This window comes from Anabrus simplex, chromosome 1, assembly GCF_040414725.1.
Source record: "Anabrus simplex isolate iqAnaSimp1 chromosome 1, ASM4041472v1, whole genome shotgun sequence".
In the NCBI taxonomy this organism is placed as follows: domain Eukaryota; kingdom Metazoa; phylum Arthropoda; class Insecta; order Orthoptera; family Tettigoniidae; genus Anabrus; species Anabrus simplex.
Window position 1 is genome coordinate 134,698,352 of NC_090265.1, and position 21,774 is coordinate 134,720,125.

The 21,774-nt window shown below is 41.4% G+C and overlaps 1 protein-coding gene across 2 annotated transcripts in view; it reads left to right on the top strand.

Annotated features, from left to right (window-relative positions):
- Nucleotides 1-21,774, top strand: part of LOC136884884 (probable peptidoglycan muropeptide transporter SLC46) — a 431,764-nt gene that overhangs the window by 215,018 nt on the left and 194,972 nt on the right. Inside the window, exon 1 of one of the 2 annotated variants that reach the window (XM_068230381.1) lies at nt 19,617-20,585. The exons of the other annotated variant lie outside the window; for it this stretch is intronic. Coding sequence (XP_068086482.1) covers nt 19,655-20,585 — 931 coding nt within the window. The 5' untranslated portion in view covers nt 19,617-19,654. Of the gene's footprint in view, nt 1-19,616; nt 20,586-21,774 lie in introns of those variants that run through there. 2 annotated transcript variants of the gene reach the window in all.

The following is a 21,774-nucleotide window of genomic DNA, read 5'->3' on the forward strand; positions in this document are numbered from 1 at the left end:
CATGATTCTACCTTTCCTATAAGTGTGCCAAATGATAACATATACGTGTAAAAGTACAAAATCAACTTGTGTTTAATGTATTAGGGATAGAAATACGACGAAAAGTCACAGGACAAAAGTTGTAGATCTCTCCAAAATGAAACGCAATTTGCTTTGTGACTTTTGATACGACTTACTGATTAGCCACCAATTACCCCGAAACGAAGGTCTGCACCGCCGTTAAAATTGCATCCATATTTCGGAATTTTCCTGGGCCAGAAGTTATACATTTGCATAGCTTAGAATATTTCCTCAAAGGAAAGAGTGTACAGCATTCGGGATTAGCACTCGCATACATACGTGGTAATTAAGGAAGAAAGTAATACAGTTTAGTAAGTTGAAATTAATAGAAAATAGATTATAACAGAGGACATCCGGATGACGACAAATATATAAATACCAAGTGAATGTATTGGAAAATCAAATGCTCCTCAATAAATTATGCCGGAGTGAGTTATGGATATAAGAAAGCGGTAATCGGAGAGAAATTTAGGCGCAGGGATTCTTAGGTAATCAGATAAGAAGATGAATATTTGTGTTATTACTTATGCTATTCGAGGACGGTTATAACCTCCAATGATATTCCGCCAATATCCCGCAGAATGGCCGATTGACGACTCTCTTGCTTTCTACCCAAGGAACAACCACGAATTTAAAGGAATGATGAGGAAAATGACAATACGTTACTTCCCTGCTGGCAAGCAGTCAGAGACGTTGCCATGGTAACCCATATATTCGTTATCGCTCTGTCGGTCCCTCAATGCCGAGCATGGTATCGGCAGAAAATAGTAAATTTCTCCGTCATTTGAAGAGTAAGGTAAATTATGAACACAACGAAAGTTGTTTGTGATGAAGAGACCTTTCACATACGGTCCACAGAGTTTGCAGAAAATCAATAGTATAAGAGAAAATGGAGGAAGACCGTTGTGGTTTTCCTATAGACCCCCGTCTTTTCAAAGATTTTAAAATGATATGCATATCGAAACCTTCCCCGGGGTGAGTATACTCTAAATATGAAGTTTGGTTGAGATCTATCCAGCCCTTTCGACGTGATGGTGGAACAAACAAACATTTTTATTCTTTTTATTTTGCTAGTTGCTTTACGTCGCACCGACACAGATAGGTCTTATGGCGACGATGGGACAGGGAAGGGATAGGAGTTGGAAGGAATCGGCCGTGGCCTTAATTAAGGTACAGCCCCAGCATTTGCCTGGTGTGAAAATGGGAAACCACGGAAAACCATTTTCAGAGCTGCCGACAGTGGGGTTCGAACCTACTATCTCCCGAATACTGGATATTGGCCGCACTTAAGCCAAACAAACAAACAAACAAACAAACAAACAAACAAACAAACAGACAAACAGAAACGAACAACTTTATTTATAAGATTATTTTTATACCACTCCCCTCGCCCCCTGCCAAAAGGGTGCTAGGGGTGTCTTACCCTCACGCGGTTTGTCTCCTGATACTAATTGATAAGTGTACCACGTTTGGTGAAATTGCTCCAGTGGTTTAGGAGGAGATGTGTCATATACACACCCACACCCACACACCCACGCACACACATACATCAATTTTTATATATAGTAATAAGAAGAAGATAATATTTTTATATGTAGTTTTTCGATTAATTTTATATCTCACCCCCTTCGCTCCCCACTTGGATTTGCAAAAAATCCGGAGTAATACTATTCATCTCAGAGACCCTGAAATCTATGGATTCGAAACTGTTTTTAATTATTTCTATATCTCACCCCACCCCCCCCCCCCCACCCTTTGCTCCCAACCTAAAAGGGGGCTGGATTTTAAAAAAATTCTAGAGTATCACTTTTCAACTCAGCGACCCCGAAAACTATGAATTCGACACTATTCTCGATTATTATTGTAACTACCACCCCCCTGACCTTCTCCCTTAAGGGCGCTAGGGATGGCTTACCCCCCACAGTGATCGTCTCCCGATAGTAAGTGATTCGTGTACCAAGTTTGGTTGAAATTGCTCCAGTGGTTTAGTTGGAGATGTGTCATTTACACACACACTTCCATTTCTATATATAGTAAGATTTTTACACTCGTTCTTCACCCCCTTTCCATCCCCGCCCAAAGGAGTCCTATGAGTGCCTTACACAACAGTATATTTTTTTCCCAGATATTAAGTCTTATTTGTACCTATTTTGGTTGACAGCTATGCCCAAACGTACATGCATAATCTCACTGCTCTAGAATCCTGGAGCTGACGTTGCCATGGTTACGGCAGTTCATTTCTTTATCCGATTCCTAGAGCAGGGGTAGTGTGGTGCCAATATCTCCGTAACGGTTGGTTTTAGGGCCTTAAAACATGGTTTTCGGGCCCGTAGGGCTTACCGAGTTTTGTTCTTTGCGTCAAGAGGATTAAATTGAGCTTTGTCTCGTCCTTATACGACAAATTCGATATTTTGCCTATAATAGTATAAGAGAAAATGGAGGAAAACCGTTTTTCCTATAAAACCCCCGTCTTTTCAAAGATTTTAAAATGATATGCATATCGAAACCTTCCCCGGGGTCAGTATACTCTAAATATGAAGTTTGGTTGAGATCTATCCAGCCGTTTCGACGTGATGGTGGAACAGACAAACAGACAGACAAACAGACAAACAGAAACAATTTTATTTATATAGATTATAAAGTATGATTTTTGTGAGATGCCCTTCAGTTTCGGCGAACTGACCCTGATATGGTGTAGTTATAATTATATTTTGACGTTCCTCGCAGCTTTAACTCTACTAAATGCCGCATATAACTGATCGTGGCTGAAAACGCATCGAGATAAGGAATACCTATTTTTCCAGAACTTTGACCTTGTGATTTGTTAATGGTCATTGCGAAAGCAAGACGTATCGGGAACTGCCTTCCTAGGTAGATAAATTACCTGATTCTTGAAGAATCTGTAATTACTTCTAATTTTGTTATACATCGCTTACTAGAACTAATATCGAGCAACAACTTACATTCTGGTGAAAAAGTGATTTTACAGAGCCATCTATCGGACTAACAGAGAGAGATCTAACATAGACAAGGTCAGTATAGGAAGGTCTGGTCACGCTACCACAATCCTTTGCGGTGACGGCCATATTGATGTGGGCAAGCCCGATGTGATAATGTGAAATATGTTCGTACTGTTAAGGGAAGTGGGGTGCTGCGCTACACCAGATTGTCAGAATAAGTCAACTGGCGGGATTACAGTGTGTCGCTTTCCAGTAATACGCAACGGTGAGCTCAGCTGCTACGGTAAAAAATTACAGGCGTGATAAATGGCAACCCACTTATAATTCCGTCTTGGTCGACGTTATTATGTTATTACAATGAAATTATTCCTGAAGAATCATATGTTTATATGAACGAGTTTTGTATTTGTGGGTTACATTATGTACTTTCTTCTGATATCATGTTGATGAATCGCAGTTTGAACAGAAGAGTGTAAATGGACAGAAATACTCAAGGGGAATTCCATCCCAAAATGATCCTAATCCACTCAAGTCTTCAAAACGTTATAGGAAAGCTTCCAAACAAAGATATTTAAAAAAAATAAGCAGCAAAGGTGATAGGAACTGCATAATTTTATTCGTGTTTTCTTTTCCGAGTTAACTACACAAGGGAGGTCGTTTAGAAAAAATTAAAGTGAGGAGCCTGGCACAGGCAGGCTAAGTGACAGAAAAAAAAGCCAGGACTCATTTAAGGGCCCCGTAGTCGCCAATCCGGGCTGCCAAGTAAAGAGACCCTGGGGCCTCTTTTAGTCACAACTTACGACAGGCAGGGGATACCGTGGGTTTTATTCTACCATCTCTACCCACGGGGGGGGGGGGGTAAATATTATAGACGCCTATACAAACAGGTACGCAGTTACTTACCGCAAGTGTTATACCACTCCCATAAAAGTGAGACATGTGATTCACCGGGCGAGTTGGCCGTGCGCGTAGAGGCGCGCGGCTGTGAGCTTGCATCCGGGAGATAGTAGGTTCGAATCCCACTATCGGCAGCCCTGAAGATGGTTTTCCGTGGTTTCCCATTTTCACACCAGGCAAATGCTGGGGCTGTACCTTAATTAAGGCCACGGCCGCTTCCTTCCAACTCCTAGGCCTTTCCTATCCCATCGTCGCCATAAGACCTATCTGTGTCGGTGCGACGTAAAGCCCCTAGCAAAAAAAAAAAAAAAAGACATGTGATTCGAATGGTAAGTGTAGCACAAATTCACATAATGCCTAAGCATTCTCCTCTTTTCTTTACAACCTACTTTACGTCGCACCGACACAGATAGGTCTTATGGTGACGATGGGACAGGAAAGGGCTAGGAGCGGAAAGGAAGTGGCCGCGGCCTTAATTAAGGTACAGCCCCAGCATTTGCCTGGTGTGAAAATGGGAAACCACGGAAAACCATCTTCAGGGCTGCCGACAGTGGGATTCGAACCCACTATCTCCCGAATACTGGATACTGGCCTCAATTAAGTGACTGCAGCTATCGAGCTCGGTAGGAGTGGAGAGAAAGCGACCGTGGCCTCGTGATTAAAGAACAGCTCCAACATTTGCCTGGTGTGAACAATTGGGAAACCACGGAAAAACTTCTTCAGGACTGCCAACAGTGGGGTTCGAACCCACTATCTCCCAAATGCAAGTTGATAGCTACGTGACCCAAACCGCACAGCAACTTTCTCGATCTTATAATAATAATAATAATAATAATAATAATAATAATAATAATAATAATAAAACTGCTATAATACCGCCGGGGTCGGAAAAGAACAAGAGATGTCCAAAGGAGGCCTGATACCTTATTATTATTATTATTATTATTATTATTATTATTATTATTATTATTATTATTATTATTATTATTATTATTATTATTATACGTGAATGGTCCCTTTCGGAACACACGGAGCTTTATTTATGATTTCGTTTGCGGAGGATCCAGGATGCTTTCATCTGTTCACTAAAGATCCTCTTCCTTTCTTCCGTCCACTTGGTACTTGCTCCTTTTGGTACTTCATTTTCTGGAGTAACTTTCCACTTGTCAATTTTCTTTCTTTATATTGAACCCTTGAACTTACCGTTCCATCGTTGGTCGTCTGTCACAGGTGCTTCAATAGAGCAATATCGAACTCTTAGATCTTGGGGTTGTAGCGGATTTTTTTCTGTCAATACATTGACCAAACGATGGGGTTCAGAAGAGAGCCTCACTACTTTAAATGAGGAGCAAAAATGTGGTTACAAAAATATTCATTCAAATTTAATCACAATGAACATATCTATTAAATTAATCAGAAAAATCACTTAATAATTTTACAACGTTTTAACGCAATCACAATACATAACGTGAGTGTTATCCTGCTAATATTATTGTTCAACATTATTTATAAGAATGAAAATGTCGTGTAAAATTCGTGGACAGCAAAATCCAGAAAACGAGAATAAAACGTGAAAATCGGGCACCATCAATCCAAACGATCCGTGGAAAATCTGACCTTCAACAAGTAGAATTCCAGATTTACATTTAATTAAGGTTACCCACCAGTCTGGCATCCTATCGGACCGGGCGAGTTGGCCGTGCGGTTAGGAGCGCTCAGCTGTGAGCTCGCATCCGGGAGATAGTGGGTTCGAGCCCCATTGTCGGCAGCTTTGAAGATAGTTTTCCGTGGTTTTCCATTTTCACACCAGGAAAATGCTGGGGCTGTACCTTAAATAAGGCCACGGCCGCTTCCTTCCCATTCCTAGGCCTATTCTGTCCCATCGTCTCCATAAGACCTATCTGTGTCGGTGCGACGTAAAGCAAATAGCAAAAAAAAAAAAAAAAAAAAAAAAAAGTATCCTATCGGATACTGGAACATTCCCCGAATGGACCCTTAATCGAACCAAATTGACTATCAGTTGCTTTGGATAGGCTGCGAAACATTACTAGAAAGTATGGTGTTCATTACAAGTTAACAACAATTATCACAATCAAAATAAAATTCCAATATTTATTGTCATCTCGTGACACCCTTAAGTTAAAGAAGAAATCCCAATGATGAAACATGCATCACCCCAAACAGATGTACAGAAGGAACCAACAACAACTTGATCCGAGAGGATCTTACGTTACGTCGTCCTGAAGGAACAAAACTGCGAAATGCAGGAAAACGCAATTCGTTATGCATTTAGAAGAAATGCCAAACACTGAAGTTAAAGAAAAGTGATGTCACTTTAAAATGTTCTTACTCAACCGACTTTCAAGTCATAAATAGTCATGTCGCTAAGTTTATTAACATACAAGTCCACATACAAAGTAAATACCGAGCTCGATAGCTGTAGTCGCTTAAGTGCGGCCAGTATCCAGTATTCGGGAGATAGTAGGTTCGAACCCCACTGTCGGCAGCCCTGAAAATGGTTTTCCGTGGTTTCCCATTTTCACACCAGGCAAATGCTGGGGCTGTACCTTAATTAAGGCCACGGCCGCTTCCTTCCCACTCCTAGCCCTTCCCTGTCCCATCGTCGCCACAAGACCTACCTGTGTCGAAGCGACGTAAAGCAACTAGCAAAAAAAAAAAAAAAAAAAAAAAAAAAAAAGGAAAAGAACAAAGTAAGGGAAATCTTTCCAATTTCTATAACTGCGACTACCATTACAAATCTGTCTACCTACACTTGTCTTAAACTAAATTACAAATGATCTGTAGATCCACGTCTCACCTAATATAAAGTGAATAACGAAAAACAAAAATAAAATATTATTAACAGCTGACGAATCGAAACCGCATTCGTAGCGTAAATCCTACATAAACCAACTAAGTGTCAACACACGGTACTATCATAAGATACCGGACATCCAAACAATAAATCTATAAGGTAAAGAAAGTAAAATAGGAAACGAAAGTTCATCGAACTTGAACCCGCGCGGCTATAAACAGTAATGATCAGTCTTCGTTAGCTAGGTTTCCATGTGGGACAACCCTCACGTTCATGCCAATACTAATGCAACGCTATTATGGGGGCACCTTCTGGCTAGTAAGAATTATGGCGAAACATGGCCTGGATAATACCTGTTAACACTCTTCACACTCGTATTCACTACTGCAGACACCAACATCGTTCAAGTCGATTCGCAAAAAGGACTAACCTATCACTTGCCTATATACAGATGACGCCTTAATCCTGTCGTTGAGCCTACGTAGTGTCTACTCATCCTTATATTTATATAATATGCGCAGCAACCTAAATCTATCGTAGAGCCAACGTTAGGATGTCTACACATCATTTACACTGTCAGGAGAAATCGAAACTTCAAACACAATCCCGGATATTTAAATCTAATCCTTGTTGAAACTCTAACACAACGAAATGAAACTCGCCACAGTATGAACTCGAACCTGGAAATATAACCGTGTCCATTTCTTTACAATAAAACGTGAAATCGAAATCAAACATGTCCGAATAGTTTAAATCATCCCTCAATACAATCTCAACACATGCTAAATAAAACAAAGTCAACTATCGTATGATTTTACGTAATTTCGCTGAAAACAGTGATCACCACCATCACGAGATTCACAGCATAACTCAAGTGTGAGGCTCAAAATGGCCTATTATCTCACCATTCCAAACATGAATTGCCGTGAACTGTCCACTCAAGCAACTTTCCAACAATCTACTCAAGCTAAACTCTCATTCTAATATTATTCATTTTTCACACCCGCAATGTTTCTAGTCAGCGATAATTTCGTCTCGTAAAAATACAGAATAGAATTCAATTTTTAATAATCAAGTATTGCCTTGAACGTGTGTCAGAATGTATTTTGTTCGTGAGGTCGACTATCACAAAAATGTACTTTGCTGGTATTACATAGAACCGTCAATTGGACTTAATTGCCAAGACCTACAGTTTCATATAATATAATAATCATGGAAGAACATCACTTGTAATTAAAATAGGCGTTACTACGTACTAACTTGGCTTTGACCACCATTAAATTAGTCAACCGTTCTGGATTGCTTACAGGACATCGTTATCTTACACAGCTTGTCTCATAAATATTACCTCTTCACATACACCCAGTCATACAAATTCCTCTCAGTCGTAAAACAGGGCTTCTTATCCTCAGTCTCCTGTTCATTATACATCACTCATAAAATACAGGCTTACTCTGCCTTTAACATCTTCCTCAATATTATCATAATAATTCATTTCCATTCCAATCCATTTCTTCTTGTTCGAAATATTTTTTCAAAGATACGTACTCCCATTACCAACAAATTTATAAGAATCTCACAATTAATTTCTTTACGTTTTTCGGACCTCAAGAGCAAAATATCATACCGTATCACAAATACACGGTGTCACAAAATTTAAGTTTTCCAAAAATAAGTACCAACTTGATCATACTTCACTAGATTTCGGTATAAATCGCAAATCTCACTTAACATTACTGCTGAACACTAATTTATCATTTAAGATGTTTCTGACGTGAATATTATTATTATTATTATTATTATTATTATTATTATTATTATTATTATTATTATTATTATTATTATTATTATTATTATTATTAATTTGGTATTTAACTTTATCACGCTGACAACAGCTATTTTACATTATCATTAATGCAACTTTTACCGGTCCGAACATTATTTCATCGATTTTCACATTAGAATATTTAAACTTCACCGATTACATTTTTCTTAAAAATACCTTTAAACGCATCGAAGACACATTAAAAACATTACTGTATGATAGAATATTTAAAATAAAATATTGGCAAATATTGGCAATATTGATTATATGACTTGCAACTTTAACAAAGTTTGCCAATATTTTATTTTAAATGTCGTATCATACAATAATGTTTTTAATGTGTCTTTTCAATTTAATAATGTAATTTTGGTATTGTGATAATTATATTATTGTTGTTTATTATAGTTGATGATGTCCCTTAGGGGACGAAACATGTACTAAATGTAATAAATTATATATGTATCGAATAGGCGGACCACTTAAATATAATATTTAAGTTAATCTTAAATATTAGCTATTTAAGGAATATTATATTGCATTATGGAAGTCTGATTCCTTGGTTGAATGGTCAGCGTTGAGGCCTTCGGTTCAGAAGGTCCTGGGTTCTATTCCCGACCGGATCGGGGATTTTAATTTCCTCTGATTAATTCTTCTGGTCCGGTGACTGGGTGTTTATGTTTGTCCCAGCGCTTTCCTCTTCATATTCAGACAACACACTACACTACCAAACACCACAGAAACAAGCAATAGAGATTACGTCCCTCCATAGAGGGTTGGCGTCAGGAAAAGCATCCGGCCGTACAACAGGGCCAAATCCACATGTGCGACACAGTTCGCACCCGCTACCTCACAGGTGTGGGAAAAGCGGAAGAAAAAGAAGATTTTGTATTTTGAAAGAAAGGGAAAGGATGAGGCATTTTTTTGCACGAGAGTTATTAAAATAACTACATAACATTCTCTATTTCATAAATACATTCACAGGGAGGAGCACAATAATGGGAACAGCCATCGCTTTGTTGCCTTCCTTTATTTTCCTTCTGTGTTGCACCGGTACGTGTTACACGTAATTCGTCACACTGTGAAACGCCGGCAGATTTTCACCGTTGAAGAGAAGTCACCTATTCATTTGCGTGTGTGTATTTTTTCTTTTTAATGATCTTGTACTGTATAGCAGTTTGTTACTGAATATATTGATGATGTGATGTGCAGTGATACATCACGGCATGACTTGTACTGATGTACAAATTCGCTGTGATTTTATTCTACAGTATTTAGCTGTTGTTTCCTAAGCGCATTTTATTTTTGCCACCATTTTCCCGTATTGCTGTGAAAATGAAAACGAGCCTCCTCTAACACCACCGTCCCCTTGAGTTCCTAAAAATAATTTTCAGCTTAGTTTCCTCCCCATTTTTTCTTCAAATTAAATGCTGAGTTTCAGCGATATCATCATGAATCGTGTAACACATTGCTGAGCATCGTGACCCCATTAGACTTCACACAATATTTTTGATTAAGCGGCGCCAAATTTGACGATGTTCAGCTTCTCTTAAAGCCTGCTGAAGAGTCAGACCGGTGGACCGCAGAACTTGATCAATCCACTTGCTCGATGTCCTTCCTCGTGGTTTTCTGCCGACAACTTTGTCTTCCATGATACACTTCTCCAGATTTTCACTATCCAGTCTTACAATATGTCCGAAGAATTGGACGATTATCCTTATGACGCGAGAAGAGAGACGTTCAGAGAGAGATATTCAGTTCTTGAACAATAGATGCATTAGTTCTTCTTTCCGTCCAAGGTTCACGGAACATCCTTCTCCAACACCACATCTGAAAGCCGTCGATACGATACTTATCTCTTCCCTTGAGGGTCCAGGTCTCGGAATCATGAAGGAAGACGGAGAACACAAGTGAATCAACTAGTGTAACCTTTGAGCTGTTTGTTATTACTCTGCTCTGCCATATTTCTGTGAGTTTGTTTATGGCAACGCGCCCTAAGCTGATACGTCTCCTAATCTTTTTGTCAGAACTTCCGGCATCACAGATGGTTGACCCAAGGTATATATAATGTAATTTACCACCTCCAGTTCCCTTAATCGACCTGTCAGCGGTATATGTGCCGCAATTTTCCCGTGATGCTGTTCAACAGAGCCGTTCGATATGGCAACCTTGTTGTCATAAGACCAATACTGCTTTCTTAACATGGAATAAACTATAGTGGATAAACTCATTTTCTTTTGGTTTAGCGGAACTCTTTGGGCCGATCGCAGTAACGATGTTTAGACGTCGTCTACGGTTAAACAATGCCCAAGTATGGCTGCCGCATTGCAGAGACGTTATTTATCACTTAGACACTGTCTGAAACCGATGTTCAACCGGTCATGTTTAAACACTGCCGAGAGCAGTGTTTAACCTCAAATGAAATGAGTAAATCACAATCAGAGGTTATGTACCATGAAACATGTAATATGTATTATCATATTGAGACGATTTCGGGAAGAAAGGTTAGTCCGATGGCCTCTCTGTGGGTCGCCCGCTGCTAAATCGCAGGAATTCATTTGACATATATGGGGAGATAGATCTTAAAACAAGGTTTCGCTTTTCAAGTGACTTGTTTCTTGAGACTGACAAAGGGACAGTCCGGTAACTGTCAACTTGAATACAATTCTTGGCAACCGATATATTTTATTATACACGTGGGGTAATTTCCATGGAATTATAGGTCACTTCCATTATCAGAATAACTTGACCCAACCGTCAGAGGGTTGTCACATACATCAACTAGGAGGGATTCACTTATATTTACTGCCAAGTAAACACACACAATACTGAAAACTAAAAAGTAGGTTGTATGTGGTTTTTATATATACGTATAATTACATAAGTTTTCGGCAACTATCAGGTAGGAAAAGTCAAGTGGTGGTGATTGTGGTGATTATTGTTTATAGAGGAGGACTGGGGAAAAAGAGCCGTGGCCATAATAACAGCCCTAGTATTTGCCTGGTGTAAAAATAGGGAAACTGCGGAAAACAATATTCAGGGCTGCCAATGATGCGTTTCGAACGTACGATCTCCAGAATGCAAGCTACATCTATATGGCCCGTACAACACACTCGGTTACACATTACTAATGCATCATCTTCCCTTCGTCGAAGCTGTTTACGAGTAGATTACACTGTAACAACGCTTTAATCAAGGCTACACTTCCCCGTACGGTGGTGTGTCGCGTTAGTGTCGAAAATATTCTGAGATTTAATTCCACCGAAAGCGATACTCTTATCTGTGGGCAAGTCATGCTCATGCTTAGCCATATTTCAGTTATGTGTAGAAAGACAAACAGCTAACTGGCGTTTGGCGCGCGCACCGACGAATTTCATTGGTTGCGACAAGCAAAGAGCTGCATGATAGATACTTCTATCTCCATTTTCAAACCAATATTGCAACTTTAAAAGATGTCTAGTTAAACATAGGCTGAACATTGTTTATGCAATGGAGGATCGTGCTCAATTTAGACGTTGGTTAGGTAGACGTTGTCTAAGGCTTAAAACTAGTCATCGCTTCTGCAATCGGCCCCTTATCTACCATGTGGGTGGAGTTAAGGGTGTATTACCTGTACTCGTTGCATGTCGTAAGAGGGAAAAAAACGAAGAATTTGTATTCGCTCTTTCGTTTTCGAAGACCGAAAACATATCCCTGATTTTATGCGTTGCCGTGCAGCGGAGAAAATACACGAGTGTGAAGTTTTTAAGTGAAAAAGGGTTCTTTTGACAAAATGTAGAAAGTCATTGAAGGCCTAGTAAAAGCAAAAAAAGCGAAGTCATCTCCGTACAGGACATGAAGGCCCTTGGAGGGGTGGAAGGTAAAGGCTTCCACTACACGTAACCTCGGCACTTGATGGGGTGGAGTGGTTAGTTCTACCCCCGGCCGCCTTTGCCTGCAGGAATTAACTTGATACTCAGTTTTGGTGTAGGCTGAGTGAACCTCAGGACCATATGTACCTCCGGAAGTGAAAATCTTGCTTCTTAAACTTCCTGACGGGGACTGGAACCTACGTCCTTCCGGGCGAACCGAGCACGCCTTTACCGACTCGGCCAGACAGCCCGTTTGAGGGCCTAGTAACTTACGTAAAACCGGTAGCAGTATAAATACTAACCACGGTACCTGAAGGAATATGACAGTCTTCCTTATAGTATGATATTACATTATACAGCTAACACTATAAAACCTACCTTACCGGGAGGGAATCCAACCTCTACCGGGTGAGCAAAACAAAACTGATCCGGAAAATATTTACAATAGGACTGACGCAGGATTGAGTCTGGCAGGTTAAAAAGAAATAGAGTTAGAAATGGCTGTGGAAGTAAGTACAAACAGAAGGAACTTAATAGAAATTTGAAATTAGCAAAGAAGTCAGCTAAGGATAACCTGATGGCAAGCATAATGGGCTGTAACACAAATTTTAGTGAACAATTTAAGGGAATGTATAGGTACTTTAAGGCAGAAACAGGGTCCAAGAAGGACATAACAGGAATAATTAATGAATAAGGGGAGTGTGTGTATGCAAGGATCTTCAAAAAGCAGAAGTATTCAGTCAGCAGTATGTAAAGATTGTTGGTTACAAGGATAATGTCCAGGTAGAGGAGGTGACTAATACTAAAGAAGAATTAAAATTTACCTATGACAGCAATGACATTTACAGTAGAATACAAAAGTTGAAATCTAGAAAAGTACCTGAAATTGATAAGATTTCTGGGGATATACTAAAGACAATGGGTTGGGATATAGTACCATATCTGAAGTACTTGTCTGATTACTGTTTGCATAAAGGAGCTATACCAAATGAATAGAGAGTTGCTTTAGTAGCCCCTGTGTATAAAGGAAGGGTGATAGAAATCAAGCTGAATATTACAGACCAGTCAGTTTGACATGCATTGCATGTAAGCTTTGGAAAATCATTCATTCTGATTATATTAGACATGTTTGCGAAATTAATAACTGGCTTGATAGAAGGCAGATTGTATTTAGAAAAGGTTATTCCACTGAAGCTCAACTTTTTTTTGATATTTGCTTTACGTCGCACCGACACAGATAGGTCTTATTGCGACGATGGGATAGGAATGGCCTAGGAGTAGGAAGGAAGCGGTCGTGGCCTTAATTAAGGTACAGCCCCTGCATTTTCCTGGTGTGAAAATGGGAAACCAGGGAAAACCATCTTCAGGGCTGTCGACAGTGGGATTCGAACCCACTATCTCCCGGATGCAAGTTCACAGGCGCGTGCCCTTTAACGCACGGCCAACTCGCCCGGTAGGTTCAAGGTGTAGGATTCCAGCAATATATAGCAGATATCCTGGATTCAGGGGGTCAAATGGACTGTATCGCGATTGACCTGTCTAAGGCATTTGATAGGGTAGATGATGGGAGACTACTGCCAAAATGAGTGCAATTGGACTAGACAAAATAGTGGCTGAATAGGTGGCTATATTTCTAGAAACTATAACTCAGGGAATTAGAGTAGGCGAAGCATTATCTGTCCCTGTATTAATTAAGAGAGGAATTCCTCAAGGTGGTATAATTGGGCCTTTATGTTTTCTTATGTATACCAATTATGTGTGTAAAGAAGTGGAATCAGAGATAAGGCTTTTTGCAGATGATGTTATTCTGTACAGAGTGATAAATAAGTTACAAGATTGTGATAAATTGCAAAATGACCTCGATAATGTAGTGAGATGGACAGTAGGCAATGATATGATGATAAACGGGGCTAAGTTAGGTTGTGAGTTTCACAAATAGGAAAAGTCCTCTCAGTTTTAATTACTGTGTTGATGGGGTGAAAGTTCCCTTTGGGAATCATTGTAAGTACCTAGGTGTTAATATAAGGAAAGATCTTCATTGAGATAATCACATAAATATGATTGTAAATAAAGGGTACAGATCTCTGCACATGGTTATGAGGGTATTTAGGTGTTGTAGTAAGGTTGTAAAGGAGAGGGTATAACTTATAAGTCATTGGTAAGGTCCCAAATAGAGTATGGTTCCAGCGTATGGGACCCTCACCAGGATTACATGATTCAAGAACTGGAAAAAATCCAAAGAAAAGCAGCTCGATTTGTTCTGGGCGATTTCCGACAAAAGAGTAGCATTACAAAAATGTTGCAATGGTTGGGCTCGGAATACTTGGGAGAAAGGAGAAGTGCTACTCGACTAAGTGGTATGTTCCGGGCTGTCAGTGGATATATGGCGTGGGAGAACATCAGTAGACGAATAAGTTTGAGTGGTATCTTTAAAAGTAGGAAATATCACAGTATGAAGGTATAGCTGGAATTCAAGAGGACAAATTGGGGCAAATATTCGTTTATAGGAAGGGGAGTTAGGAATTGGAATAACTTACCAAGGGGGATGTTCAATAAATTTCCAATTTCTTTGCAATCTTTTAAGAAAAGGCTAGGAAAACTACAGATAGGGAATCTGCCACCTGGGCGACTGCCCTAAATGCAGATCAGTAGCGATTGATTGATTGATTGATTGATTGATTGATTGATTGATTGGCTGAATGAACATCTCAGAAGATGGTGGAAATGGCCTCATCTGAAGAAATGAAAAACTGAGGATCAAAAAGTCCAGACTCCACTTCACTCAGAAATCAACAGCAGAACTCAACACGCGAAGGTATGCCTGGAATTTGTTACGCACGCACAACAGCAAATTTCTAAGGATACAGATGTAGGTCCTTTTTTGCCATGCTTCGACACGACGATCTCTTAATTTTCACTTGCACAGATTAGAGATTTCATAGGATTTCGTTCCAGGCTTTCCTTCACTCCAGCAACTCCTTTCGGATGGTTACGGTTTTCATTCGCTATAGAGCCCGATTCACGCTATTTTGCCAGTAAGTTTTGCATTGCAGACTTTGCTGGAAGTTTTACGAAAACTCTTCCAGTTTAAACTCTTGCGTAAAGTGTCCCTCACAGGTTTTCCACGAATCGTGCTTCGCATAACAATCGACAATGGACAGACGCTGTTTTATCGTGAGCACCGTTTTGTGTTACATTCAACTGGTCACTAAACACGTCTGCTCCTCTCCCTCACTCACAGAGCGATGTACTCAGGACAGAGCATGCGGGAAGTGCGCACGCGCTGATATGTGACAGCAACAGATTGGTGCATCGAAATCACGATTTCCAGCATTTACTGTGATGAGCAGTTCTCCTGTTCATTAACAAGGATCAATTCCGAGTCAATCTTGTCAATCCTTTCCTGGTCAGTTTCATTTTGCCCACCCTGTATCTTAGAATGGATGTCGTTGTGCTTAGCAACAGGATACGAATGCCATTTTACATTTTACACGTAGAAAATTAAGGTAGTAAAAGGCAAACTCAGTAGATATTCATTAACAGAGTGAGTTGGCCGCGCAGCTGTAAGTTTGCATTCTGGAGACGGTGAGTCCGAATCCCTCCATCTGCACTCCTAAAGATTGTTTTTCGTGGTTTCCTATTTTCAAACCACTTAAATGATTGGGGTGTACTTGAAATAAGTCCATCGCTGCCACTTTCCCAATCCTAACTTTCTCCCATCTTTGGGTCGATGTGTTCGTGCGACGATTAACCACTAAAAACACCTTAGTAGTAACCTTATGACACACCTCAAACGGCCTGGCTGTTCTATCAGTTTTAGTTTCAAGACGTCGTATGACGTAATGAATCAGATTTGCAGTTAAATGAGACTAAAATGGCGTTGTGGTCGTTCCAAAGGTCAAAACGACAGCATTATCAGCGCACAATATGTCTCCTCGAAAAATGTAGGTATTGGTTGTAGAAATGGAAGGACTATAAAAGGCATCGAATAATAGACGTCGTAGGCCTTACAAATTTTGCTCTGCCGTGGTCAGAACGGAACAAAATCCATCTATCTATGAAATGTTTTCATTCCCCACCCTGAAGGGGTGGGGCGGGCCACCTAGAGGGTAACGCCCTCTCTCTGGTCAAGAGATGCGGGCGGGTTGGGGAGATGTGACGGAAAAAAGAGGTGGGTGAACGATGTGAAGATATAGGAGATGGGAGAGGAATTGTGCCTATGCCTAAGTATTGTAGTTCGTTGAGTGAGTTTATTAGCATAGATGGTTATAAAGTAGTACAAAAGATATTACACAGATTTAGAAGTATGTAGTAGGATGTTATAACGGCTGTAGGACGAAGGAGGGGTTAGTCCTAGAGGTAAGGGAAAGGGCTAAGATGTGAAAGATGCAGGAGAAGTTATGCAGGGAAGTGAAAAAGGTTAAGGTTTGGAGGGGGTTTGTTGGGGGTGATATTGGAGGAGAAAAACCGGGTGGAGGAGGGGGAAAAACGGATTTGTGGACTTAGTGGAAGGAAAGGAGGAGCTGGCCTGGAACGGCGACGAGGTGTATGGGATCGGTTAGCAGGTTGGGGAGGAGAGCGAGATAGTTCAGTGTGATGACGGCGGGCTTGAAGGTGGATTATTCCGTTGTTGATGAAATGTTGGGCGATGTCCGGAGTCGGTAGATGAAGACGAACGAGGTGGGCAGGCCCTGTAGCGTTGAAAGTCCGAGTTGCTCTGCGAACTGGTGTTCCTGTCTGGCGGAGGTCTTGAACTATGGCGTCGTCGGATAAGAGCGGGTCCACTCCTCAGATGTCGCAGGTGCAATCGGTCGATGGTGGCGGCATTATGTCGGTGGTAGTGCTGGATGTTGACTTGATGAGGTAGGGGTGGGAGGCGTGGTGATAGTAGTGGTCATGATAGGGATAGGATGGGTTGTTACCGTAGTCGTGAGCGAAGTTGTGAGGAAGGTGTGAGCTGGGGAGGTTGTGAGGGTGGTAGTAGTGGTGTAAGGAAAGGACAAGGGTTGTGACGGGGGTGTGTAAGGAGGTGGATCAGGGGAATAGTCCGGGAGTTGCTCTAAAATATTGCTGGGTGTGTCTTCCATGCGATGGAGGCGTTGGCAGGTTTGTGGACCAGTGGCGAGAAGATGGTCACGTTCGGTGGATGTGTTGAAATAAAGAAGGGCGTCGGGTGATGGTACGGAACCTTCATAAAGCCTTGTTGCGCAATATACTCCATACTTGCCGAGTTCGGATAGGATGGTTTCTTCAGTGATGGACTGTTGGACGCCCAGGACAATACAGGTGTACATGCTGGGAGGCCGACTTCCAACTTGGTGTCTAGCCTATAATCTTTGTTGGGTCGGCTGGGCGTGAAGATATAGTTGAGCCGACACCCGGCCGAAGCAAAAATAAGTTAGGTGATGATGTCTGTTAATGGGTTGATGTGCCACTGAATCTAACAAAATGAGCAGTGGAGGTCATAATGGAAAAATTATTGAGAGGAGGAGGCAGAGTTAACTAGAAATAACGCTAGACTCAGCTAGGGTGCCATGCTCGCCAACAGATGTGAGTCCATGGAAGAAGGTCAAGACTGAAGCGTTCTCCTCGAAATACACCTTCTTCCAGAATACCCCAAGGATTGAAAAGAAAAATTACAGTAAGCCATTTCACATGGTTTAATGTTTCACCTCGTCCATCCTCAACTTGGGGTGCAATAGGCTAGTCATATGCGAGATGGTGAATTCGAACCCTGCTGAGGTTGGTAGCATTTGAGAGAGTGTTGTTAACTTTCGGTATATTGGGGAACTCCTGCCAGAAATAAATCGAAACGCCGGCGTTTATTAAAGACCCTTAGCAATCACAGCAGGTATTAAAAAATAAGTTAGAAGCCTCCGGGGCTCAGGCGCCAGTGCGCCTACCTCTCACCGCTGGGTTCCATGGTTCAAATCCCGGTCACTCCATGTGAGATGTGTGCTGGACAAAGCGGAGACGGGACAAGTTTTTCTCCGGCTACTCCGGTTTTCTCTGTCATCTTTCATTCCAGCAACGCTCTCCAATATCATTTCATTTCATGTCAGCCATTAATCATTGCCCCAGAGGAGAGCGACAGGCTTCGGCAGCCGGCACAGTTCCTATTCTCGCCGTTAGATGGGGGATTCATTCATTCCATTCCTGACCCAGTCAAATGACTGCAAGTAGGCTGTGGATTTTCATTTTCATTTAAAACATTTAAAATGAGTTACATTTTATTATTATTATTATTATTATTATTATTATTATTATTATTATTATTATTATTATTATTATTATTGAACCTCCGTGGCTCAGACGGCAGCACGTCGGCCTCTCACCGCTGGATACCGTGGTTCAAATCCCGGTCACTCCATGTGAGATGTGTGCTGGATAAAGCGGAGGCAGGACAGGTTTTTCTCCGGGCACTCCGGTTTTCCCTCCATTCTCATTTCATAGCATCTATCAGTCATTTAATAAATCACTTTGGGTGTGGCGACCCCATCGTACTAATAGCCTATATATGTTTCATTCATTCCCTCCCTGACTCGGTCAATAACTGGAAAACAGGTTCTGGTTTTAATTTTTTCATTATTATTATTATTAATTATTATTATTATTACAACCGTATTGGAGGTAATGTCTGAGTGTCCTGCCTTGGACAGAGAGCATCTGGGTAGTATGACTATTTAGTTGGGGCATTATAGTCACTTCACTGTTCGCAAATAAAATGAATGTGTCAATAACTAGCCTTGAAGGGCTGCCTGGCTGAAGTGGTTAAGGCGTACTTGGTTATCCAGGAAGGACGGAGGTTTGATTTCCCGTCAGAATGACGAAAAATTTGAGAAAGAAGATTTCCACTCCGGATATGCAGATGGCCTTGAGGTTCATTCAGCCTGCACCAAAAATGAGTACCAGGTTAATTCTTGGGGGCAAAGGCAGCCGGTCGTAGAGCTAAGCAGACTAACCGATCAAGTGCCGAGGTTTTTTGATAACCAGCCTTGTGACGTTAAGCTGATGAGCGTAAGTTCAAGTAGCTGATAATCGCGTTTACTATATTCCATAAGCGGAAGAAAGAATAACTATGGCCAAACACCTGCTGAGCCTGTGAGGCGATATGGTACCTTGCACCTGGCTCTGAATCAGAGTCATCAAGATAGAGCGGCTAGCGAGTAGGTTCTCATGAGGCTAGCAGTGCGGCGCGCAGGCGAGCCATTACATCAGAGCGCCGCAGTCAGTCGCTGGTCAGCCAGACATGGGGGAGGTTGTGGTGAACAACAAGACAGGCACAGTGAAGAAGAGCTGGCTGAACCTCCGCGGCAAGTGGAACTACCTGATCAACAATATCACTGTAGAGCCTATGCTAGCCTGTTACATCATGCCAAGTGTCTTAGCCAGCCTTGCCACACAAAACCTGAGCATCGAAAAGGCGTGCTACGTCAACTTGGCCTACAGTCCCGAGGTGTGCGCTGCGCTCACAGCCAGACAGACAGCCAACTACACAGAAGAAGAGACCAATGTACAACAGCTGGTTGCTGGTATGACAGTTTGGAAGACAATCGTGCAATCGGCCATTCCGTCCGCCATGATGCTGTTCCTAGGTTCATGGTCCGACAGGCATGGGAAGCGGAAACCTCTCATGTTAATGCCAATTATCGGAGAGTTCCTCTCCTGCATGGGCTTTATCGCCTGCACTTACTTCTTCTACGAGCTGCCAATGGAGGTGGCAGGAGTTGTAGAGTCCCTGTTTCCCTCCATCACAGGGGGCTGGTTCACTATGTTCATGGCTGTCTTCAGCTACGTCGGCGACATCACGACCGTGGAAATGAGAACTTTGAGAATTGGTGTGGTTAATGTGTTCGTTTCACTTGGAGTCCCCGTGGGCATGGCGCTCAGTGGTGTCCTGTACGTGAAGATTGGTTTCTACGGCATCTTCAGCATCTCAGCCACGCTGTACATTATTAGTTTCTTCTACGGTATGACTCGCATCCACGAGGAAAAGAAACCACCCCCAGTGCAGGAAAAGAAAAGAGAGAAACAGATGTGTGCTACGGTTAGAGATTTCTTTGACGTGCAGCATGTCGCAGAGACATTCCGTGTGGCCTTCAAGGAGGGCAAGCATGACAGACGAAGGAGGGTGATCATGTTGATGGTGTGTTGTATGGTGATCATTGGGCCCCTGCATGGTAAGTAATTTTAATGGACAGATTATTCTCAGTTCCTTGTCATGTAAGAGTCACATGGCCCTGAGGTTCACTCAGCCAACACCAAAAATGAGTACCAGATTTATTCCTAGGGGCAAAGGCTAAGCACTCTACCCCACCAAGTGCCGTGGTTACGGATAGTGAAAGCCTTTACATTCCACCCCTTCCAGGGCCTTAATAGCCATTTCGGAGATGACTTTGCCTTGTTTTACCAGTTTTTTAAGGTTCCAGATCGTTTCGACAACATAATTATAGTACATGTTCAAACACTAGTATATTAGTCGCTAGATGTAATGTGATGATTTAATCTACGTAAAATGATGATGATTAAACATGCATTTATTTTAATTTATAAATAGGCTAATATCATATGAGTGTGAATTTTATTCATGTTTTGTAACTTTAAGTATGATAATTTTAAGTTAATTCTACACAGCTAAAGATGGCCAACATATCCTGTTATTTTAATAAGATGCTTTTACAACTTTGATCTGCAAATAAACTTACAGGTATTGACTAGGTGGAACCAATATATTGGTTTTTCAACTTGTATAACATGATTGTCAATACGGATCCAAAATGAAACTTATTTCATATAGTACATGTCAAACAGGTGTTAAGTACAGCTTTGAGATGGTCAACCGGCGACTTTCGCTGCTGATATTTTACCAATTGAGCTGCAATGGACTAATCTGATTGTTATCCTTCAGGGGCTGCTTAATCTGGGTGGTAAATACGTGACCAGTTCACTCGGAAGGGCACGAGTTCGATTCTCCCCTCAGGAAGTCGAAGAGTTTAGATACGACTCCTGGAGAGGCCTGAGGTTCACTCAGTCTGCGCCACGAATGAGCATCAGTTTCATTCTTAGAGGCAAAGGTAGCCGGGCATAGAGATATCTAACTTGATACCGAGGTTACGGATAGTAGAAGCCTTCACTTTCAACACCTCCAAGGGCCTTCCTGATTTCCTCCTGCTCTTTCTTTACCGGGTATTCTAATAGCATCCTGTGGCACGTAATCATAATTCATATCGCAATTGTATACTATCTACGTCACACCGCGTTCATTTCTAGCTTAAAATTTCTCTCCTTACTACATCTTGATTTTCCGTGTTCGTAGCAGCAAATATTCTCCATACTTCCATCTTCAGGTTAAGGAAAAATCTGTACTGG